Below are 23616 nucleotides of genomic sequence, written 5' to 3'. Positions count from 1 at the left end.
AAGTACTGGGATCACAGGTCTGCCCTGTCATACCTGGAAAAATCTTAAACTTGTCTAGTTACTTATAGACTATGTATAGAGTCCAAAAGTGTTTGAAATTATGAAAAAAAAAACCCTGGGAAATCATACCTCAGTTATTTCAAATTTGGAAACCAGTTATAGCCTCCCCTAATCCAATTCTCAGTTGCTGCCTAATGATTATGTAATATCTCTGCATACGGAGAGTTCAGGGTTTTCTGAACTTGGTTCTCCCAAGAGCAAGTCCTAAATCTGTGTGAACTCTGATCCCTTGGTGATCAACACTCCCAGCAGGGAAGAATGTGTGGGTGATGTACTCAGCCAACCACTCCAATGTTTCTACATATTTGTAAGATAACTTACCCCTATATTAAAGTTCAGCACCTGTATTACCATAGTTCTGTGTTCAGGTCTGATCAGTGATATCTTCAAAGGATGAGGTATATAAATCCAACTTGGATCTTACAAGATAAATTAGTAATCAATAGAGAATTCTTATTAATACTATTTATATACTATACCAAATAGGTAAAAAAAAAACCTTCTGAAAATATAAGGAACAATTTCTATTTTCTTCAGGAAAACAACTAAATTTCTGTTGGTATATTCCTAAAATGAAAAATAACAAACTACTGCTATTTGCAAGAACCTGATTGGACCTTAAACACATTTAAGAATAAAGGAAGCTAGACACAGAAGAGTATGTACTATGTGATTCCATTTATATGAAAGCCTAGGAAAAATAATTCCCATTTATAGTGGAAAGAATTGGCCTGGCCACTTTCCATGGATCTGGGCATTGGGGGATTCACAGTAAAGGGGGTAAAAAACACTAAGTGATGGGAATGCTTTTGCCTTAATTGTCATGACTTATAAAATATACACACATATCCAAATTTACAGAATTTCTAGGCAGGGTGGCCCACTACTGTAATCTCAGTACTTGGGAGACTGAAACAGGAAAATCACAGGTTTGAGGCCAGTGTGCAGTAACTGTGTGAGACCCTATTTCAAAAGAAAAAAATAAAAAGGAACAGGGAATAGTTCAGTGGAGAATGACCCTGGGTGTAGTCCCCAGTACCATACACACATATACACACAAAATTTATAGAATTATATTCTTTAAAATTACATGTAAACTATACTTAATAAATTATGTTTAAAAATTAAAAATGGCATTTTTGTTTTTAAACATTTATAATTAAAAATTACATTTATAATTCTAGAGTTCTAAACAACCTTGTAGAAACTGATATTTATGTAATCACATAGAGCTAATATAAATTAAAATTTAGAGCTTTGAATCCCCAACTTTGTTGACCTACCCTTTACTGTATTGTCATTATCAGAACATAAAAAATCAGATTAAAATTATACATGCTCTATAGTAGAGACAAACACCAACCATTCATATATACATACCAAGTATTCATATACACATATATATGATTTGTGTACATATGCATTTAAATTAATATACACAGTATATGCTCACCATGTAAGTTTTTGTCCAATATTTCTTCAGTGCAACTGAATGTTGTCAATTTTCTAATTAGAAAAATAATAACTGCAATTTTGTGCACCTGAGTTCCATTAGAATCTTGTTTAATATTATATTCTTAATGGGCTCAAGTTGAGACAAATTTAACTAAATATAACCAATAATCTGACAACTAAACAAGAACACTTTTAAAATGTTAAACTCTTTCCTTTCTCTCCTTTCTTTCTTTCTTTCTTTCTTTCTTTCTTTCTTTCTTTCTTTCTTTCTTTCTTTCTTTCTTACTTTCTTTCTTTTGGTGGTACTGGGGTTCCTGGAAACCCTTCTACCTCCGGGCTACACTCCCAGACCTAATTTTATACTTTTTAAATTTGGAAACATGGTCTCTTAAGCCAGCGTGGCTGGCTTCGAACCTGCACAATCCTCCTGTCTCCGCCTCCCAAGTGCGGGGATTACAAGTGTGTACCACCTCGCCCTGATAAACTCTTTAATTTCTTCAAGATCAACAAATGATGACTGCTGTTTTCATAAAATTTTATGCTACTTTGAAGTTTGGGACTATCCATAAAATATTTTTTATTCCTCAATTTTTTTCTAGAACATTATATTTAAAAATGTGCACTTATATTTTGCACTGTTTGGGATCAAACCCAGGGCCTGGTATGTGAAAGGCAAGTACTCTTGCATGAAACTATATCCCATCATAAAATATGTATAAACTCTTAGTTATTCAAATCACTTTCAATATATGTTAGGGAAAGCTTAATATATGCTTTCATAATTTCAGAGTAGAAAAGTCATAGTAAAATTGTCATAATTATTTATTTATTTAGTGGTGTGTGTGTGTGTGTGTGTGTGTGTGTGTGTGTGTGTGTTGGTCACTTGAGATTGAATCCAGGGGCATTCTATATCTGATCTATAACCCCAGGTTGTATTCTATTTTTTATTTTGAAAAAGAATCTAAGTAGTTGCAGAGGACCTAAATTGTTGAGGTTTGCTGCAAACCTGGGATTTTCCTGCCTCAGTCTCCCAAGTACTGGAATTATAAGCATGTGCCATCATAGCCAACTAGTGATTTATATTTTAGAAGAAAGAATATCTTGCTTTTACTCCAAATCACTGCCATCTTGACATACCTTTAAAATAAATTGTGGCACTTTTGCTGGAATTAAAAAAACAACTGAACTAAAGAAAGTAATTATTTTAAACAGCTCATTGAAATGTAATTTACATACCATAAAATCACACTTTGCAAATGTAAAACTTCAGTAGCATTTGGAATACTTACATACTTACAGAGTTGTGCAACTGTCAACACAATCCAGTTTGAGAACATTTTCCTCACCCTAAATAGAAACCTCATACTCATTAGCAATCACTCAGAGCTGACCTCATCCCAAATCCTAGATGACTATTAATCTAATTACCATCACTATAGACTCTTTAATCTGGACCTTTCACACAAATGGGATCACATTATATTAGTCTTTGGTGATTGGTTTCATGCACTGAGCAAAATGTTTTGGGGTTCTATTCATGTTGGAGCACATTATCAGTATTCAGTTTCTACTGCTGATTAGTATACCACTTCATGAAAATTATATGCTATTTTTTTCCATTTTTTCTCCTCTTTCTCCTCCTTCTCCCCTTTCTTCTCCTCCCCTTCCTCCTCCTTCTTTCTCCTCCTCTTCTTTCTTCTCTTCCTCTTCCTCTCCTTCCTTCCCCTCTTCTTCCTCCTCCTTTTCCTCCTCCTTCTTGTCCTCCTCCCCTTCTTCTCCTCTTTCTCCTTTATGTGCTACTTTTATATTCATCTGTTGATAAGTATAATGGTTGTTTCCACCTATTGGCTACTATAAATAATTGCCATGAACATTTATGTTTTGAACAGGAAAATAGCATAAAAAAGTCTGTTGCCAAATTGTTAATCCTTAAGTATGACCCTGAATATCTATGCAGAACCTTTCCTAAGTAATTTTTGTTTTGGGGGGTGTCTGGGGATGAAATCCAGGGGCATTCGACCTCTGAGCTATACCCTCTTCCCTATTTTTTATTCTTTATTTTGAAACAGGGACTCTTTAAGTTGTGAAGGGCCTCACTAAATAGCTGAGGCTGTCCACAAACAGCAATCTTCTGGTTTGAGTCTCCCAAATACAGGGATTACAAGCGTGCACCACCAAACCTGGCTCCTAAGTAGCTTTAATGAGTAATATCTACACGTCCACTCAATATCCATTTTTCCCTTTCCCCTTTCTCACAGCTAGAGTGGCCAGATGAAATATAAAATGTTCAAGTCAATTTGAATTTCAGATAATCAATGAAAAATTGGTATGTTACATGCAGTACTTTTACTATAAGAAATTCAAACTAATTATGCAAAAAAATTCATTGAGCCAAGACCTGAAATATGAGCATACACCATGTGGTTTTGCTGGTAAAGGGTCCGAAGGGTAAAAGATTAGGAGGCGCCAGTGGGTTTATGATTTTCAAGACCAGTGTAGCTAGAATGCACTGAGATGCAGTGAGAACCTGGGTGCAGGTGCAGAAAAAGATGGTTTTTGAGGTCATCGTAGGGCTTCAGCTTGTATCCTGGGTGAGATGGGAACATAGGAGGGTGTTGAGCGGGGGAGGGGCATGATCACAGGTTTTCAGTGGGTTTTTGATGGCTGACAGTTTACTGTCTGTTCTAAACATTCTAACCTGATATGTATGTATGTATGTATGTATGTATGTATGTATGTGTGTATATATATATTTTAAATATCCCTTTGCAAGTTTTTTTTACATCTGAACAGATTTTTACATGTTATTTAACATTGAGACTGAGAGTATGATGAGGTAAATCCCTGGTATTTTTATTTAATAATATCCCAATGATAGAACTTTACTTGTAAGATTTTTGGTTTAACTTTAACATGGCCAATATTGCTTTGTTAGTAAGTATAAAGTAGATTTATTACCTTCACAGATGTTATATATTTTAATTTTCTTCTAAATTTAAAAGTAAGTTTTTTTAAACTAAGGAATAATCTATTGCTTTGAAATTTTAATATTCCTATAATATTTAAGTATTTAAATATAATTTATTTTGCTATATCCAATGTACAAGGTTTGATAGAAATAAACTCCAGTTTGTGTGTTTTTGAGGGGAAAAGATTGATGGTAATCAGGCACTCAACCACTGGGCTTATGCCCCAACCCCATAAACTCCATTGCATAGTATCTTAAGTTAAAATAAAACATGAAGAACTTGTATTTGACATTCTAATGATCAATGTTAAAATTATCAGAAATGAAACAAATAGCTATATTTTCTATTAAAGCATAAAATAAACATGCTGAATGACATATACAATAATGTTCATCTATTAAATTCTTAAATAACTTGAAAAGATGAGGAGGGGAAGTATGTATAATGAGGTTTATATTTATTTTTCTTATTTCTGGTGAGATAAGTCATTGGTTCGAAGTCTTCAAATGTTTCTTTGTTCAGCAATACAATAAAGAATAACACTGGAGTGGAACTTTCTTCCTGGTTAAATTGCTTAGTCCACATATATATGTAAACAAAAGTCAAGTAGATACTGTACCCTGAAGGAGGAATATTTAATAGAACATTGACGAAAAGTGTCTCTTACACTATGGCTTGATATTAAGAGAGGGAAGGAGACATTTGTTTATCATAATTACCAGGAAACCTCAAGGGAAAGAAAACAAGAATGCTTCCTTTAAATTTGTGAAGTTCAGCTGGGTGTGGTGGCGCACGCTTGTAATCCCCGTGCTTGGGAGGCTGAGACAGGAGGATCGCGCAGGTTCGAAGCCAGCCTCAGCTACTTAGTGAGGCTCTCAGCAACTTAGTGAGACCCTGTTTCCAAATAAAATATAAAATAGGCCTGGGAGTATAACCTGGAGGTAGAAAGCCTCTGGGTTCCACCCTGAGTACCACCAAAAAAAAAAAAATTGTGAAATTCAATGCTAATCTCTGATAGACTGATAGACTAAGAAAATCGACTTGTTCAAAAGTGGCTCTCAGCCAGGCATGGTGGCGCACGCTTGTAATCCCCGCACTTGGGAGGCGGAGACAGGAGGATCACGCAGGTTCGAAGCCAGCCGCGGGCGCTGGCTTAGGAGACCCTGTTTATAAATAAAAATACAAAATAGGTCTGGGAGTGTAGCCCGGAGGTAGAAGGGCTTCCAGGAACCCCAGTACCACCAAAAAAAAAAAAAAAAAAGTGGCTCTCAGCATTTCCAAAGAAAGCTTCCCATGACAGAAATAAGAGCTGTAGACTGGGACCTCCATTCAATGCCCCTGGTTAGGACCAGCTCCAGCTTGGTGTGATGGAGTCTAGAAGACCATCCTGGTTCAGTCACCTCCATCAGTCTGGGAAAATAATTGTGAATCTGAACCACAATGGAGAATGGGAGTGCATTCCTGCAGAACCCCTCTCTAGGAGTCGTTACCATGGCTGTGAAACCTCAAAACCAGGCCTGTGCCCGTTACAAGGTGGTTTTGCTTGGCCTGTCAGTGGATATTACAATGGTAACTGGACGGCAGTGCTCCAAAGAAGTACTTTAAAGATGCAAGAGATGCAATAGTAGCTTTAAAAATATGATTGTTCACTTGCTACTTAATTATATTTTCCAGTTCTTTTTTATGAATTGTTTTTTAAAAAGGACTTAGCTCTGGCCTGCTTATGTTTTCAGGGTCTTGGATAATTCCAGCAGAGCATGAGTGACCCAAGAGAGTATAACCAGACTTACTGTAATTTGTGTTCCTTGGGCTCTCTGATATTTTATTTAGTAAAAAAAAAAAATCTCAACATTTCTACTTCCAAGTCAGGTAAAAACAAATATTATATATATATATATATATATATATATATATATATATATATATGAAATATAATATATATATTCATATATATATGAATGTGTGAATACATATATTTATATATATGATTAATTGTATGCATAAAATAAATATGAATCAACACAAATAGTCTTATCTATTTTTCATTTTCTTTTTTTCTTTTTTTTCTTTTTTTTTTTTTTGCAGTACTGGGGATGAAACCCAGGGGCATTGTATCTCTGAACTACAACCCCAGTCCTATATTTTAGTATTTTTATTTTTATTTATTATTATTTTTAACTATTATTTTGCAGTACTAGGGATGGAACCCAGAGACATTCTACCTCTGAGCTACATCCCCAGCCCTAGTTTATATTCTTCATTTTGAAACAGGATCTCACTGAGTTGAGAAGGGCCTCAATAAGTAGCTGGGGCTGTCTGTGAAGTGCAATCTTCCCGTTTCTGCCTCCTGAATGCTGGGATTACAAGTGTGTGTCACCACGCCCAGCCAGGCTTTTCTATTTTTCTATTTCAAATTTTCTCTCAGGGAAATTATATATATATTTTATTTTAACCATATATATATATGGTTAAAATAAAATTTCTTATCACTAGAAAAAGAAAAAAATAGTTTACAATTGGAATATCTGTCAATGAAATAAACTTCTTTTAAGAAATGAGTATATTTTATTCTGATAATAAGTTTTATCAAACTGGGAGAAGAAAGAAAATTCCATATCTGATAAGAGCTGCCTATCACTTACTATGATAAAAATCAAAATTAAAGATAAATCTTGGGTAGCATTAGCATTAAAGTCTAGATTTTTAGAAGCTTTAGAAAGCTTGGCTGTATAAAATTCATCTTTATAAGTGAAATGTGATTATTCTCTCCAAAAAATTTGTTAATTTAAGAAGTGTTAATCAAAATCTCAGTAGTATCTAAACATAAAATTTGGAAAGCTAATAATGTAATTAAGTTCTAAGAATGATTTATAAAGTATTTTTTTAAATTTTTATTGGTGCATTGTAGTCATACATCTTAATGGAATTAGACTTGCGTAGACATACATGCACACATCACCCAATTAGCCCTTACCCAATCCCCACCCTATAAAATTATAATAGGTAAAAAAATGTGATATCCATGTATTTATTTATTAAACTCATGTTCATTAAGTTCTTATCATGTTACAGGAACTATTCTAAGCAATAGAGCTTTATCAGAAATTAAACAAAGATATTAACAATATGGAACTTATGCTTTAGCTGGGTTTAAGACAATAAATTACAGATATTATAAACAAATCATATACTATGCTAGAATATGTTACTTTGTTAGAGTGTGTTATGTGTGTTAAGATATTTAAACAAATATTTAATAAATGTTTTGTTTCAGATTTGGAGTGTCTCCCAACAACTCATTTGTTTGGCAATGCAGCTCTGATATTATCAATGATAATATATATATATATATATATATATATATATATATATATATATATATATTCCATTGGATTGAACCCAGGTTTTTTTTATCTTTAAGCTACTCCCTGGCCTTCTTTGTTTTTATTTTGAAATAGGGTCACACTAAATTGCTAAGGGTCTTAAATTGCTGAGGCTGACCTCGAACTTATGATCCTCCACACTTAAGCCTCCCAAGTATTGGAATTTGCAGGTGTGCGCTCTCATGCCCACCTTGGAATAATAATTTTCATGGCATACTAGAATGTGATGAAAATGACTGGCAGGTAGAGCATGGCTGAGGTCACAAAGGGCACGTCCTTGGGGACTATACCTTGTCCCTGACCCTGTCCTGTCCCTTTCTGTTTCCCAGGTGCCATAGTTGATCAACTCTCCTCTACTCTGCTCTACTGCCATGATATTCTTCTTTATGTCAGACCCAAAGTAATGGAGCCACCTGACGATGGGCCCAAATTACTAACCTATGAACCAAAATAGAGTCTTCCTTCTTTAAATTGTTCTTGTCAGGTATCTTGTTACAATGATGATGAAAAGCTGACTAGCACACTGAAAGGAGAAAGTTGGGTGGTCTAGGCAGAGCATGGGTGATTAAAATTCAACAGGAGGTTAGTATGGCTGGGGTAGGGTTGTAGATAAAATCAGAAAATAAAATCAGAGTACGTGGAGCTTTTTGTAAATGATAAGATTTTTTTTTTTGTCATTTTGAATGCCACTGTCTTACAGCATCTATTCAGAGTTTAAAAAAAAAAAACTTGAGAGAAGTTGTGGGGGAAAACAATGAAAGAATTTAATTTTAAAAGGCCTATCCATAAATAGAATAAAAGAAGCAACTCTAGAAAAGAGATGAATATGCATAATTATGAAGAATAAAAACAACAATAGCACATTTTCTGGCGTGAAGGAATCCGGTGGCAATGTATCAGCTAGAGGTAAGATAATTTGCTCCAGAAAAGTAATCCATTTTATTTCAATTTCTTTATTTGTAGGATTAGGGGGAAAAAATCTTACCTACTCTTATGTGAAAAAATGACAAATGTATTCAAGAGTATAGTGCAAATATGTTTTCAAACGAATATAATTTAAGATGCTTCCCTTCCCCAAAACACTTCCATGTCTTTCTTTTGTACAAAGAGTAAACTTGACTCCTCACCAGAGCCTCTAAGAATTTAAAGCATCTGGCACATGCAAACTGTTCTGTCTTATCTCCTGCTGCTCCACACATTGGCCACTAGGCTCCAGTTGCCTGTCATTCCTCCCTTCCTGGAATGCAAGACAGTGTGCTCCCGGCCTTCATGAATTTTCATTTAGTATTTCCTCGGCTCCAAAAATTCTAAATGTTTTCATATGGGTGGACTCCTTATCTTTCTTTCTTCAAATTCTAATATCTTATCACAGTTCCTTTAAAGCCTATTATTATTTTTACATTGCATTTTTAATTATTTTACAAGATTGCTTTAGGCATGTGTATTTGTCAATGTAGATGCTTATCAAATTTATTACAAGAGCTATGTCTTCTGAATCCAACACTGTCTAACATTATTTTTATCATTTTCTTTTATTTGATACTCTTACTGGTTCACTAGAGTCTCACATCATAAGGAGTCTCACTATCATCATGTAATTCATGGTGATCGTGGCATACATGCACATAGCACTTGGTGGGTTTTTCTTTGACACTGTCCTCAGCTTAGCAAATGTTTGCAGCTGGAAAATATAATCGGAAGCACAGAATATTCAAGTTATAAGCATTATTAAATTATTAGCAATGACCACATGTTTACTTGCAAATCAACTCCACTTGAAAAACAAGAAATAGTTACGTAGTCCAGTTGTGAACAAGGTAAATTTCAGTGCTTTGAAAATTTTTATTATCATCATTTTTATTATCTAGAACAATATTTATGTTCTTCTAGAATAGTTGCTTATGCTGATTCATTTAAGGTCATACAAAACAGTTAAACTTGTTTCAGTTAAGCTCCACTATTTTTTTGGGGGGGTTATAAATGTTGATAATAATATGACTTTTTTCTGTATAATAGGCTTTTTAAGACTTCCTGTGACACTATTTTTGTTAACTATTTTGTCAACAGAGTTCTTGAGCCACTGACATAAAACATCTACCCTCCCCTAATACCCTACCCTGACTATATAATTTAAGTAATTTTACTGTCCAAAGGGTAATCCTTGTGACTAGGATTACAAATTACTTTCTGACAGTTCCATTACTATATAAGGATAGTTTTGTATTTATACCCAGAAAAAGCCACAATGAAATTTACATATTAATATTAGTCATTCTATGCTTATAAGCTTAATTACATAGCTACTCACCTAAATAATATTTTCTTTTGTTTAAATACATTTTTACAATTTTCTGAAAAAACTAGGTATAGCGTTTAAGTTATAATACTATGACAAATTAGAATTCAGTGGTATAGCTCTAAATCAAATAATCATGTTATAGGGGATAATTTTGGAAAAAAGATGTTTGATAATGTTGCATGTATATTATTTAGGAATATTTATATAAAATGATGCAAATAGTAATTAGGATATTATTTTATATCTTATCAATAAGTGTCAGGTAAAGAATTGTGGAATTAACTGGTCGTGGTGGTTTACACTTGCAATTCCAGTACTTGGGAGGCTGAGACAGAAGGATGGTAGGTCCAGGGCTAGCTAGCCTCACTTAGTGAGGCCCTCTGCAACTTGCTGGAACCTTATCTAAAAATAAAAATTGTAATAGGGCTGGGGGTGTAACTCTGAGGTAAAATGTTCCTAGCTTCAATACCCAGTACCAAAAAATAAAGAAAAATAAGTAAAGGAAGAAAGGAAGGAAGGAAGGAAGGAAGGAAGGAAGGAAGGAAGGAAGGAAGGAGTATTATATGAAGCAAAACATAGTTTACTTATTTTTCAATTTAAGATAAATATTTTAACATTTTATATATACTTAAAGTTCCCAATGCAGGATAGAGACATGATATTTTAAATAATAATAGTATATTATTATTCCAAAGTACTTGAACATTACTCTGCAATCCTTTGAAAAAAATATCAATAACTGCAAAATTAAAAAAAAAAAAAAACTTTGGTTATACCCACACAAAGACTGAGTCAGAAAAGTTATAAAATTTCTATTCTCCATTGGGTAAAATGCTTCATAGAGAGGAACTGGAATGTAAAGAAAGTTAAAGACAAATGCTTTGGGTCCACAATGATTCAGAATCTTTCATATGTTCACCTGTATCTATGAATTCCAATTGAAATAAAACCCAACTATACAAAAGTATTAGTTCCAATTCTGTAATTAGAACTTAAAATTAATCTGATGGAAAGTATTTTCCATTATATAGTTTTGGATATATTAAGAGTAATATCTTGAAGAAACAATGGACCTATTTGTTGCTTAATGATAAGGATAGTTCTGTGTAATGTACCACTGGGTAACATTGTCCTGTGAGTATCATAGGGTACTTACACAGAACTACAGGATATAGCTTACTACACTCCTATGTATGGTGTGTCATCCTATATGTCATCCTTTAATGACTAAATATCATTAGGAGGTACATAATAGTATTTAAAAATAATATATAAACTAGCCTTCCTTACCCGTGACCCCCAGAAGAATGCTTTAAGTACTGGGTAGTTCATACTACCTGATAAATTAAAATTGTTCAGACACAATTTTAAATTTTTTATACCTGAGAAAGGTATAGTTCTTCAATTCTGGACTGGAATTAGATAAATATAGATTACTATAGAAAATGTTATTTATTCAAATGTCTAAAGTAAAGGCTAGTCCATTTTCATATCCAAACTAGTAGGATTCTTAAGTTCTCTGAGGAGAGCTGTAGCAGTCTACCCTGAGGACATAATTTAAAGAGACAGCAATATATCTTTTCTTTTGGTTTCCTTGATTCTAAGTGCGAATATCTTGCTCTAAAGAGCTTAGTGGTATATTGACTGAATCAATATTAGTTTACTTAGCTGAAATTTAAAAAAATGATTTTTACTCTAATCTTATATACAGTGTATTAAATCTGATTATGAGGTTGTAGTTTATTTTTAACATAGCTTAGATGTCTACAAAACACAAGGATAAAACTTAAAAGAGTGAAATAGTAAATGAAGATCTGTTTATTTCTTGACCACTAGAATTGAAGCCTATCTGGAAATTAAAAGTTTTACTTGGTTTCCTTTGCACTATACTTGAAGAAAGAAACAGAAATGGTCTAGCCTCCATTTGTTTCAACTACATAAGTGAGAAACTGCTCCGTTTATTTTTTGGTAAGAAGTCTAATGTTATTTGCTTTGACTTCTAGTTCACTTTCTTCTGGGTTTTAGACCCTCTTGACATTCACAATTATAGCACTTTAGCTACCTGACTCATGTGGGCTTAATGATGAAGGAGCCTGAATATTAAAAGTGAAAGCTTATTATAGGCAAAGTCCCATGAATGCAGATAGCATCTCATGCTAAAGCTATTGACAGGAATATTGCTGAGGCCTTCCTGGACAAAACAAGTAAAACACTAGGACAAATAAGAGATTACCAACAATTTTTGCAGTAATAAACAGCAGATAGTCACCAATTGTACATAATAGCTCTTACTATGCTTAATAATACAATTGTTATTGCATTTAAAACAGCCCGAAATATATATATATAGTAATATATGTATATATATTATATTTGAATATATTTAAAGTTATATATGTTATATATAATTTTGTAACATATATACTTTAATTTTTTCCCTTATATATTAAATATAAATTAAATTAAGTATACTTCAGTTATTTTGAAAAGAGGCTTTTCAAATGCTACAGTGAGTAAACAGTTCCAGGCAAGGGTATGTCTCACGTGTCATACCTTTTCGTGGACCTTCTGCCCAGGTTCCATCCCCTCAAGATGCTCTGACTCTGTGGACCCCTCACTTGATGCCATTTTCCTTTGTATATGCACATTTTGCTCACGCAAGGCAACAATCTGCAAAATAAAAGCATTACCTCTTTAAAACTTTAAATAGAATAAAAGTTTGATTGTGCTTGAATGTCACCAGTAAATAATGAATACTAGGAAGAGATCAAAAAGTGAGAATTGAGTTTTTTCATGATACTATTTCAAAAATATTTTTAAAATTTAGATCAGCCATTTGAAGAATATTTTCAAGAATTCATAACACCTCTCCAAAAATATTAAAGCACTGTGAAATTTACCTAAGGAATACTACCTATCTAGTTGGAAATGTATCTAAAGCTATGAGTTGATTCGTGTGTTTTAATTCATTACTTACTTTTTAAGTTAATTTGTGAAATATTATAAAATTATTTTTGTACTCTTAATGTTTATATAAAACATTAAATGGAAAGATTGAAGGCTGAAGACGAGTTTGGTGATCCTATAGTGTTAGCACATTTATAATATAAAAGCACACAAATATATAGCTGTACTTAAGGAATTTTGTAACGTTATCATGAGGCCTTGGATTTAAATTTGTCATTCTCACTGTCATTATTATATCAGCTATTATTTTAACATTTCTCATTCAAATTTACTCAAGTTGAAAAAAATCAGAAGCAAATAACTCTAAATTTTCATCTTATTTTTATAGGTGTGATTATTTAAATAAAAAACCACATTCTCAGAAAGTTGTGGTATATATGATCTTAGTAAAATACACAGGCAAAATAGTACTCTGGCCTTTAAATGCTGTCTTAAAATATATTTACTATTTAAAGATATGATTTTGAAAATGGTTTTTTATATTATGTTTATGCCATAACTTATTTTATGGCAAGTTTTATTATATTATTAATTCAATCATTAGTTAGTACTGGATCTAATTTAAATCAGTTTCTGTGTTATTTAATACACAATAAATATTGAATCACATAAGACATAATTTAAATTATGAGTCCAATGTATTACATAGACAGTAATCATTAAATAACTTTTAAAAAGGACATAAAGATAATGAGAACAAGTATTTATCATAATAATGATAAGTTATTATGATATCTCTTGGCTACTGCCTGCCAAGATTTATCAATTAAATCAGGTGATCATATATATATATATATATATATATTATATGTTTATGTGCAACATTTACTAAAGTCTAATATTTATTTCTCTGTTCACTTTGTTTAACTTGTTTATTTAGCTAACTGACCTCCTAGTAATATCACATGAAAAAATAATTTTTAAGAGATTGCCTTACTGAAAATAATATTTTCATATGAAGCAGCAAAACAAATCATAATGTGCAGGCTATTCAATAAAACTTAAATAGCCTGAATTAAATAATGAATTGATATTAAAAATAATGTAAATCTAATTAATTCATGAGTAACAAAAGATGAAGAAATGGAGTATGTGAGAAACTTCAGAGATGTTCCTCTCATATTTCTTAATGTGGGGATGAAATACATAAAAAAATAACATGAATAAAGAATGGCTCCTAAAAATATAATTTTATGACATTCTTAACCTGTTGCCTTTTTATGTTATATTATTATTGACACGTAGTTAAATTTTATTATGAATTTTAAAAATTCAAATTTATGTGCTGACATTCTATAACACAATATCCATCACTTAATAGATATGCTTAAATAAAACTATGATGACATTAACAAATTCTTTGCATTTCTGTCTATTAATTAGTCTACTTAGAAGTGAAGCCAAAACATTTTAAATAATTCGAACACCAAATTTAACTCTCAGCTTATGGATTAACTTCCATTTGTTTAGTAAGTCTGATTGATTTTTTATTTGTCCTAGTTCTTAAAATCATAAAGACTTCTGTGATGAGTTTTTAAAAGGATAACTTAATATTCTTATTAAGAATATATCAAAACACCAAATTATGGAGAAAATATCATGCACAAGTAAGATTATGGCACTGTTAAAAATTATAACCTTCATTGTTTACAAAGGTTATATATGCCAATTGGTTCCAGAAAAAACATAATTTTCAAACATTAACATACAAATCTTGCTTTTTTAAATAAATCTAGTAAAAATAACCCAGGCTTTTGAAAAGAAAAATATACAGTATACTGTATTCTCTATCACTCTAGTATGATTTTATACTACTCTATTTTCTCTAAAACAAATTATACTGCATAGCATAAATTTTTTATTTTTATTTTTTGTGATACTGGTGCTTGATCCCAGGGCCTTGTACATGCTAAGCAAGCACTCTACATCCTCAGCCCTGTCTGGGGCTATTACTGAAGCAAAACTTCAGCATTCAATTTAATTACAGGCCAATTCTTCTTTTCACACTGGGACAAGTGAGGAGTTGTCTCTAGGAATTCAACTTTGGGGGTTTGATTCTTTTTTCTATGCGATCGACAGAGTGAGAAGGTCACCTGTAAATCCCCGGAGCTAGAGGTATTATGGGCTTCTTGAAGAAATTCTTCCTGGTGGCTTGAGAAACTGACACAGGAGAGCTGAACAATCAACTTGCACCAACAAGCAGAATGAAGAGCAGCCCATGGTCTCAGACCCTTTTCTCTCATTGACAGGGAAGCTGTCAGAGGGAGACCTAAGCAACATGCCTAGAACACCTATGGTGATCTGCATTTCTCGCTGGTAAACAGGCCTCCTCCAACAGGCTGAGATGTAAGTGAAAGGAATTATTCCTACAAAGGCCTTGTTTCAATTCTTAAATAAATGCCCAGAAATATGAAAACCCACTGTGTGCAAGCACTATGCTAAGCTATTTTTACCTGGGAAAGAGGTATTATTCACATTTAGCAAACAAATTTCAACATCAATGAAAACTGCTATGGTTCAAATATGAATATCACCCCCTAATTCTTAGGTTAAAAAACGTAAGATCTGATGCAATGGTATTAAAAGGTGGGTCCTTGAGGAGGGGATTCCCATGAGAACTCTATCCTCATAAATGGGATTATTATCCTTATGAAATAAGTTGAGTGGACCAGCCAGATCAATTTACTTTTCTATGTCTTGTTATCACAACAAGGCACAAAATTCAAGGTGCCATCTTAGAAGCGGACTGGGCCATTGCCAGACACTGAATTTTTCAGAACATTGCTTTTGACCTTTCTGATTCCTGGAGTTGTGAGAAAAAATTTCTGCTGTTTAAAATTACTCAGTTGTAAGAATTTTGTTATAGCAGCACACATAGACTAAGACAAGATCTAGAAAGTAATGAAATAAAAGTTAATTCCACAAATTTGAAATTTCTACCCTGTTGCCTTGCCTCATCTGGCTTCACATTTTAAATCAAGCTATCTTAAATATCTTAAATCAAGGGATGCTAATAGTGGACTGGAATATAGTGAAGGAGCATTCCCTCTTCAAGTACTGGAAGCCTCCCACATTTGTATAACATTAAGGCTGGACCTTGTCCCAGACAGATTCACATAAAAGGACAGTTATGCACTCATTTTGAGGGTGCTAATCCACTGATATAGTATTGGTTGCTGGTCAAGAAAAATTATCCATGACCAGTTTAACTGATCAAACATAATTTGTTGAGTGTCTATTTTTTTTTACTTTTTTTTTTTTTTTTTGCAGAACGCAAGGGCACTCTACATTAGAGTTGCACCCGCAGCCCTATTTTTTATTCTTTATTTTGAAATAGAGTCTCACTGAGTTGCAAAGGGCCTCAATAAGTAGCTGAGGCTGTCTGTGAACTGTTATCTTTCTGTCTCAGCCTCCCAAATTCTGGGATTACAAGTGTGCGCCACCATGTCCAGCTTGAGTGTCAACTAATAATTGTTTTCAAATGCTCAACATCCCTTCACATTTTTTGCAGCAACATCTTATGTATTATTGAAGAATTTTTCCTTCCTATTATAATCCCATAGATATTGATAAACAAAGAGAGAAAGGGAGTCAGGTTTGGTTGTGCATGACTATAATCCCAGTACTTGGGAGGCTGAGACAAGAGGCTCACAGGTTTGAAGCCAGCCTTCATAACAGTAGAAGGCAGAATGCTGCTGGCTCACTTCTTGGTGCCAGGGGGACAAAAAAGAGGAGGTGGAGGAGAAAGAAGAAGAAAAAGGAGGAGAATGAGGGGGAAGATGATGAAGAACATATAACTCATGAAAAATATTTGGGCACAAGACCCAAGCCAGAATAACTAGAATAACCCTTCAGATGCTTCTTGATGAGCTGGGTGCTAGAGGACAGGGTTAGGATTCTATCTTTCTACTATGGAAGAAGATAGGCTGGCAGAAGATGAGTGAGATGTTTGCTATCAGTTTCCACTCATAGAGAAAATAGGTATGAAAGGGAAGGATCTGATTAGTTATTCCATATTCTAGCCATTCATTTTGACTTCTAGCATATTAGTCATATGAACCAAGACTTTGCCTTGCTAATAACCCATGCTACTTTGGATGGACATTCTGTCATTTGCAATAAAATGTGTCCTAGCAAATGCAGTGGGGAACATTGACAGCATCATAGAACATTGAATATTTAAGAGGGGATTTTGAAACTCACAGAATCTACTATGATTTTGGAACTAAGAGTTTACTGAGAAGTCAATAGCAAATAGTTTTTTGGGTAGATGGAAGATTAGTGATTCTTCATACTTCTAGTACTTTGCATTTCTAGTAGTATAGATTGTTTATTCAAAAACTATATGGAAGAAGATGGAGGGAGGATAGGACTCGCAAAGCCAATGTGTTTAAACCAAAACTCTGGCATCTGTGTGCTTCTTTCTTTATAGATTATTGCTTTGCTATGATTCTTATTTGTGTTTCCTGATTATTCATAAAGCTTTTGACAACCTTACCCATTACTTTTACCCTAATGGAAATTTTATTCTTCTTTTAGGAGAGAAATTACAAACACATATGAGTAGAGCACATTTTTAAATGATGATAAGTGCAAAGGAAAAAATAAAGCAAGGGAAGTGTGCTGGGAGGTGCCGTGTAATTAGGAATAGAAGATTTTTGATTATGGACAAAGAGACAAGGAAGAACAACTGATGTGGATATCTGGAAGAACTCTGCAGGCAGAGGATGCAGGAAATGTGAATCATTAAGCTATTTAAAATCCATGAAAATGTTTCATTGAATTCTTTAAATGATGGAAAATGTCCTCCCCCAAAGATCTAGATTATCAGGGAATCTTAGTGGATGCTCTGGAAACTTAAGAAAAGCCCATATGATCCTTAGAAGAAATATGATGTGGAAAACGAAGTCTATTTAATTCTATTATGTTTTCAAATTTCTTATGGTTTTAAGATTCCTTAAAGGTTTAAGATGTGTTAACACATTTATTTAATTAATAATCACTGATCACTGTTCTAAGTATCAGACACTGTTGAGACAAGAGCCTTTCAGCATGGAAATTATACTCTCATAAAAGAAGAAAAAAAGCCGGCCGTGGTGGCACACGCTTGTAATCCCTGCGCTTGGGAGGCTGAGACAGGAGGATCGTACAGGTTTGAAGCCAGCCTCAACTACTTAGTGAGGCTCTCAGCGACATAGTGAGACCCTGTTTACAAATAAAGTATAAAATAGGTCTGGGAGTATAGTCTGGAGGTAGAAAGCCTCTGGGTTCCACCTCCAGTACCACCAAAAAAAAAAAAAAGAGAGAGAAGAAAAAAGGAAATAGTAATACTATGACAACAAAATAATAGTAATTTCTTAATCTCTTATAGTGTGCCAGAAATGGTTCTAAGCACATTATTTAAATAAACTTCATCTATAATAACATTTATCATGTTTCAGATATTTTAAAATATCACTTTCTGATATAAGTAACTTAGTACAAGTAGCTTAGTTTATTTGGGAGGTGATTCCAGAAAGCATGGCATTCCTTAAGTATGTGCAAAAGGCCAAAGATGTGTCCTGGACCTTTGCAGTTGTTATTGGTTAGATGATCCTGGACAAGTTATTTAACTTCAAATTCATGCTCATCTTCTATAAGATGGGAGTCTTCTATAATATGGAGTCTTTGAACTATAAAGTACTTAGTCATATATGATGATGTGCATTAAGTACTCATTATGTGATGAGAACAATGATAATAAACTGAACTCAACTTGCCTCTTTGATTTAATTTTATTACTCATCCTTTGCTCTTTAGCTTACTAAGGGACTTGCAGTCATGCATTTGCCATCTTCACTGTGAGTTTCTATACATACCTGTGTGTCTTACTTTCTCCTTGACTACTTAGTAGGTCTTTAGGATGGATGCTGGAACCATACGATACCCTCTCAGGGAGTTAACTTATGTAATTTCTCAGAATTCTTCAATAACTGACACTGTAAAATTATCACTCTATCCCAATTGGATGTCAGTTGAACTAGCCATTTTGATACAGAAAACCTTGAAACCAGGAACTGGATCTTTGTTTTTCCTGTTCTTAGGCCACTAAAGTCATTTATGACTAAAGTAATAAATTAGATATTTTAGAAATATTTATGGGATATAGAAGATGAACAGTTTACATCAGTGGTAAAGACCTCTGGAGAGTCAGAGAACTTGGATGGAATTTATGCAGAATTTATACACAGAGTGAAATATTGTCTATATTAGAAGCTGTATACATTTTAAGGCTTTCCATATGCTCATATTCTATACTTTGATGTTTAAAAGGAGCTATGAAAGAGCTCACTAAGGAAAGAAAGAAAAGAATAATAAGTACTGATGTAGTTGTGTAGGATATTCACAGAACCATGTGAAGAAGCATAGATGTCATAGACGACAGAAGGGAAAGAGGTCATAGACGTGCAATTTAGTGAAAGCCATCAAGGTATTATGTAAATATAAAGTCATAGGCAATTTTATTGTGTCTCAAAATATTACTAACATACTTGGCCAGTGTATCATAATTTAGGTGACATGGCTCACATGCATCAAGTACACTGTTTGTGTACTTTAGACACACAATTAATTTGCACAGAAAGAATTTGATAGAAAAATGGAATTCTGAGGGTACTTAACAATTGAATTTTTTCAATAGAATTCTTAAAGTGGAATGAGAATGGCACTGTAAAGTCATTTGTACTTGATTACTTTGAAAATATAATGTACAGGACATTTTTCACAAAGTTAGATAAATAGGAAGAAAATAATATTAAGACATTAGAAATTAAATTTTTTTTGGTGGTACTAGGGGTGGAAGCCAGGGGCTTTTCTACCTTCGGGCTATACTCCCAGACCCATTTTATATTTTATTTGGAAACAGGATCTCACTAAGTTGCTGAGAGCCTCACTAAATAGCTGAGGCTGGCCTCGAACCTGTGTGATCCTCCTATCTGAGCCTCCCAAGCATGGGGATTACAAGCATGCACCACCATGCCCTGCTAGAAATTAATTTAATGAAAAGAAATATTAGCAATTACAATAGCTGTCATATGTTGAAAACATGCTGAATCCTGCATGATGAAAATCTATTTGTATGTATTTTCTTATTTAATATCCCTAATAATGTTATCTCTTATTATTACATTTAGTTTGCAAATAAGAAAACTAGCATAGAGTGAACAAATAATGTATTTGAGGTCAAAATCAGATGTAGTTCCTTTAAAATTTATGCTTTTGGAGCATTGTGCTACAGCAAACTTTGATCATTAATAAAATTATTTACTGCATATACAATATAAATACTTGTCCACATCAGGACTACAGATCTTTGGTCTGAGAACAGGGAAATTTACCTGTCCTGCCTTGGCAAACATTTTAAAAGATGTCTTAAAAGAGATTTAGAAGAGGTCTTCAGTTATTGTTAGGAAGAAAAATCATGCTGTTTCCAGTTTGTGTGTGTGTGTGTGTGTGTGTGTGTGTGTGTGTGTGTGTGTGTGTGTGTGTGTGTGTGTGTGCATGTGTGTGCATGTGTGTGTGCGTGTGTGTGTGTGCATGTGTGTGCACGCGCATGTGTGTGCATGTGTGTGTGCGTGCGTGCGCGCGCGCGTGTGTGTGTGTGTGTGGTATTGGGGATTGCACCCAGGAGTACTTTACCTCTGAACTACACCCCAGCCCTATTTTTCTTTATTCTTTATTTTGAAATGGGGTCTCACTAAATTGCAAAGGGCCTAAGAAACTGAGGCTAGCTGTGTACCTGCGATCCTCCTGTCTCAGCTTCCCAAATGCTGGGATTACAAGTGTGCTTCATCACCATTTTCATATTTACATGGAATTTTTCTGTGGCATAGACATTTAAATGCATTTTTCTAAATTCCAAACTACTTTTAAAAATAAATCACATCTACATAAATTCCTGAGTGCTAATTTGTCAGAGACCCTCATTCTCATGTTTTAAAATTCATATTTCCCTTTACCTATTTCACAACTTCCAAGCAGTATTCACAACTAATTAGCAAAGATTCTTTTCATCTATTTTTGTCCTAAATTCAATTAACAATTTCAAGAGTGAGACTTGCAGAAGTCTCACCATACCAACACATAATTTGATTCTACATAGATACTTATTTTAATTCTAGCTGAATTCTGTATTTAGATTACACTAAGGCTGCAACACACAAAAACAAACTAAAAAAAGAAACTAGTAAAACAGTGGAGCTTTGCAATTTAATTCTAAGCAACTCTCTAACCACAGTGGTTTGAATTTGTGCTGTTAAAAATTGCTAAATACACAATAATATTGAGACACTTATTCAGACAGAATTAAGGCCCATAAGCCAGTATATATTTTGCTTTCATGTTCTGACTTTAGAAAAAGGATTATAGGCATCACTGAAGTATATTAAAGTAATGTAAAGAAACTTCATGTAGTCTGTGAAAATTGATTAGCTTTCATGTTACATCCATTTTAACTATTTTCTAGGAAGCATGAGAAGATTCTGAAAACTTGTGAAACTGAACTGTTCCAGTGAATGATCAAATTGCTTTGGGATGAGAATCAAATCTTTGCATTGTGAGAATTTGTCATCTGTCAGATTTAAAAAATATTTTTAATTGACTTAGAAGGGAATCAATTTATCTTAGCAATGAACAAATACCTTGGAGGTAGGAAAAGCAGGTTCACTATGTGGTTGTTTAAAGTTTTATCCCCTTACACTACCTCTACTTAGTCAACAAATATTTATTAATTTAGTGAGAATACTCTAATTCCTTTATTTTCAATTTCTTTCTCCTCTGGTTTTGGCTGACATTGCCTCCCGTTTCCTAAGCAGATGAATGGCCTAAGAGCTAAATTTAAAAGTACATTATTAGTAAATTTAAAATGGCTCGCATATGGAAATACAGTTCATAAAAAGTATATAAATTTGGCTATTTCTACATCTTATATTTTTATTTTTTTATTGGTATACTTTGACCATGAAATCCAAGTTTAGTTTCTCGTAATTAAAAAAAGACTTAGTATACATGATGTACATTCACATACATATCAAAATCAATCACTAAACCAAACATGAGAAGAAGGGCGGGGGAGGGAATGGGGTGGGAATTGGTTAAGGGCTGAGTGATGTGTGCATGTATGCCTATACCATTTTGTACTCCATTAAGCTGTTTGACTACAATGCACCATAAAAAGGAAAAAACGTAAAGATATATTTTACATTTTCCTAAAACAAGACCTGAACTGAAAAACCACAAAATTATCTTTCAAGATAGAATGCTTCTGATAGCAATAAGATTGAAATAATTTTCAATTATTTCATTTAATAATATTCAATTATTTTTGTTTATTTCCACCACACAAATAATTTCCTAATATTGAAAATGATTATAAAACCAAATATTGGCATTTCATTAGAGACATATAAAAGGCTGCAGGAAATACAAATCCATTTAAATTCACCAGAATTTAAAAAGTTCCTGTTTTATTGATTTTATATATGCTAGGCAAGATTGAAAACGTTGAGCAAATATTGGTCATTAAATTTAAAAGGGGAATCTACACAATTCTAATCCGTTTATTCAAGTGTGGACCATATGCTGTCTGGAATTTTTGGATAGTTTAGAATATTCTGTTTAATAACCCAAACACAATATAGTTCAATCAACAAATACTGGAATTTTCTAAAGTGTCACTTTAAAATCAATCTCTCTGATGATGGACTTATTGATTTCTACAGCTCTCTTTGAGCATCAGGAGATTTTTAACTCTTCAGCCAGGCATGGTTAACACTGTAAGTATGTACCTGGTTCTTTTTGTTTTTATGTTTTTTCCCCAATCAGGACAGTAGGCATGATAAAATTATAGACTGTGTCCTGGAACTATTCTTTTTTAGCTCTATTGTTGTAAGAAAACGAATCTTAAGAATTTTGAAGTGCTTGAAAAATACTTAAGAAAATGTAGAAGGCAGAAACAATATCCATTAGTCATTTTTGCATATACAAAAGCCAGCTAGGGAAACAAAAAAGATTTGTCCATTTAGTTCTTTCCTTAGAAATAAAAAAGAAGTATACTAAACCCATTCTGAGCAATTATCTATAAAGCAATCCATTTTCTTTGGGTTCTGATTGCAATTATTATGTTTTTATATTCATCTATATGCATTTTAACTTTATTTTTATGATTTTTAAATGTGTTTATATTACAAAATCTCAGTAGGGAAGGGGGCAGAACTTATATTGTCTTTGTATCCTTATTTTTATGGGTAAAGAAAATAAAGTTTATGAGCAATGAGTAATAAGCCTTTTCCTATCTCCAACACATTGCCACCAAATCAGTCCCACTGAAGGCAGACTCATCATTCTTTGGCTCTCAGCTGAATCATTTTGGAAAAGGTGTTTTAAAGAACAGTGCCTAAAATGACAATAATGACATAATCAGAATCCTTAATGATAATAGTATTAA

General features: G+C 33.3%; 1 protein-coding gene across 12 annotated transcripts in view; it reads right to left on the bottom strand.

Annotated features, from left to right (window-relative positions):
* Positions 1-23616, bottom strand: part of PPFIA2 (PTPRF interacting protein alpha 2) — a gene marked incomplete at both ends in the record, with an annotated part of 485975 nt that overhangs the window by 119324 nt on the left and 343035 nt on the right. For all 12 annotated transcript variants that reach the window (XM_080705637.1, XM_080705639.1, XM_080705631.1 and 9 more), the window contains one exon: positions 12720-12836. In XM_080705637.1, the coding sequence (XP_080561763.1) occupies positions 12720-12836 (117 nt within the window). The remainder of the gene's footprint in view (positions 1-12719; positions 12837-23616) is intronic.

The sequence above is a fragment of the Muscardinus avellanarius genome (assembly GCF_963383645.1).
Source record: "Muscardinus avellanarius genome assembly, chromosome: 11".
Lineage (NCBI taxonomy): Eukaryota > Metazoa > Chordata > Mammalia > Rodentia > Gliridae > Muscardinus > Muscardinus avellanarius.
This window is presented reverse-complemented; position numbering and strand designations above follow the sequence as displayed.